Source organism: Helianthus annuus, chromosome 4 (assembly GCF_002127325.2).
Source record: "Helianthus annuus cultivar XRQ/B chromosome 4, HanXRQr2.0-SUNRISE, whole genome shotgun sequence".
NCBI lineage: Eukaryota > Viridiplantae > Streptophyta > Magnoliopsida > Asterales > Asteraceae > Helianthus > Helianthus annuus.
This window is the reverse complement of record NC_035436.2, coordinates 98585757-98587342: the sequence shown is the minus strand read 5'-3', so window position 1 is coordinate 98587342 and position 1586 is coordinate 98585757. Positions and strand designations below refer to the sequence as shown.

Genomic DNA, 1586 nt, shown 5'->3' with positions numbered 1-1586 from the left:
CAAAGATTCATACTTGATGTAGCCCCACATAGCCATATCATTCTTTCGAACTGGGTAATCCAAACATCTCACCTTCGGTAATTCATCTACATCCCACCAAGGTAATGACATAATGTCATATAAACGTTCAAAGTATTGGACTCCGCATTCTCGCCTAATCGCATACGCATTCACTTGTGGTAGATAACCCCAACTTATGATATCACCGAGAGACACAGTTCTATCACGCTGATAATACTTCAAAGGTCTTTTAAATTTTCTCTCGTGACTCTTCTTGAACCACTTCGAGTACTGTCGAAGGTTTTATCTTTCACTGCCTCAGCTACTTTCTATCTTAACTCTTCTCTGTTTTCTTCAGCAAAGAATTCCATGAGTGTAGGATACTTGGAAGTATCTTCAGCTACATCTTCATCATCCGTACAATCTTCAATCTCAACTCGATCATACTTATCAGCCTCTTCAACATACTTGTACGAGTATTCAGGCTGTTGATTTATATCGAAAGACTCTAACTCTTCTTCAGAATCAATCTTGAATTCAGGATTCACATTTTGCAATATTTCTCTATAAACATCTAAACTCAAGAACAACGTCTCAGAATGTTCAACAATTTGAGACTTACTAGACTCCCCCTTTCCACTAGCTTCCCCTGACTCTTCATTTACGGTGTCATTCATCAGATAATCAACATCTTGTTCAGAAGAACCTTCAGTAACTCTTAAACCAGTACCACCTGAAGCATCATCATCATCATCATCATCTTCTGAACTGTGACTGCTAGTAGAAAATACTTTTTCATCTTTATCCTCTTTCTTTTCTTCCTCCTCTTCTTCATCATCTTCATCACTACTAGAACCTTCTAACTCAGCAAGGTGAGTTTCATCTTCAAAGAGACCGGATATTGAAGAAATAGGCTCGGGATTCTCAACCACCATTGAAGGAACTATTGATCTCTCTGTCACAGCTGAACTACCTTCAACTCCCTTACCTTTATCTTGCATCTGCCTTTCAACTTCTGCTTGACGTTGAGCCCTGATCTCCTCTACTTGCAGGTCTTCAAATTTTTGATCAACTGAAGTTCCAAGCATGCTTTCAATGACTTTACTCAGCATGTAGAACTCATGATCTCTTGACTTTTTTACCTGCTTCCAGTTCTTTGTTCTTTAGCTTGAAGTATTCATTCTGATTATCTTTTCTAGACTTTTCTTCTTCAAGCTCTGCAACACGTACTTTCAATATATCAATTTCAGATTGATCAGTGTCAATCTTTTTGACCAACACTTGATTTTCATCCTCTAACTTCTTCACACGAATTTCAAGAAGTCTTTCTCTATCAGACACCTTCTTGTTTTCAGCAACAAGCTTCTTGTTCTCCAACTTTAATACTTGTTCATTGTTAGCAAAGTCGAAATTTCCGATGTCCATAAGATTATCTTGTGGAGTATACAGACCTCTGCTAGAAGAACCAGGTTGCATTTGAGTGAGTGGAGGTGTACCAAATAGATCTTGTGAAGTAAATACAGTTTGTTGTGGTGGTGGTGATTGATGAATCGGTGATGGTTGTCTTGGAGGTGTTGGAAGTCTAG

The 1586-nt window shown here is 38.4% G+C and overlaps 1 protein-coding gene across 1 annotated transcript; it reads right to left on the bottom strand.

The window, feature by feature from the left end:
• Positions 1–329: 329 nt before the first annotated feature.
• LOC110933280 (mitotic apparatus protein p62-like) lies at positions 330–1112 on the bottom strand. The gene has a single exon (XM_022176510.1). The coding sequence runs from the start codon at positions 1110–1112 to the stop codon at positions 330–332; it is 783 nt and encodes a 260-aa protein (XP_022032202.1).
• Between the last annotated feature and the right edge of the window lie 474 nt (positions 1113–1586).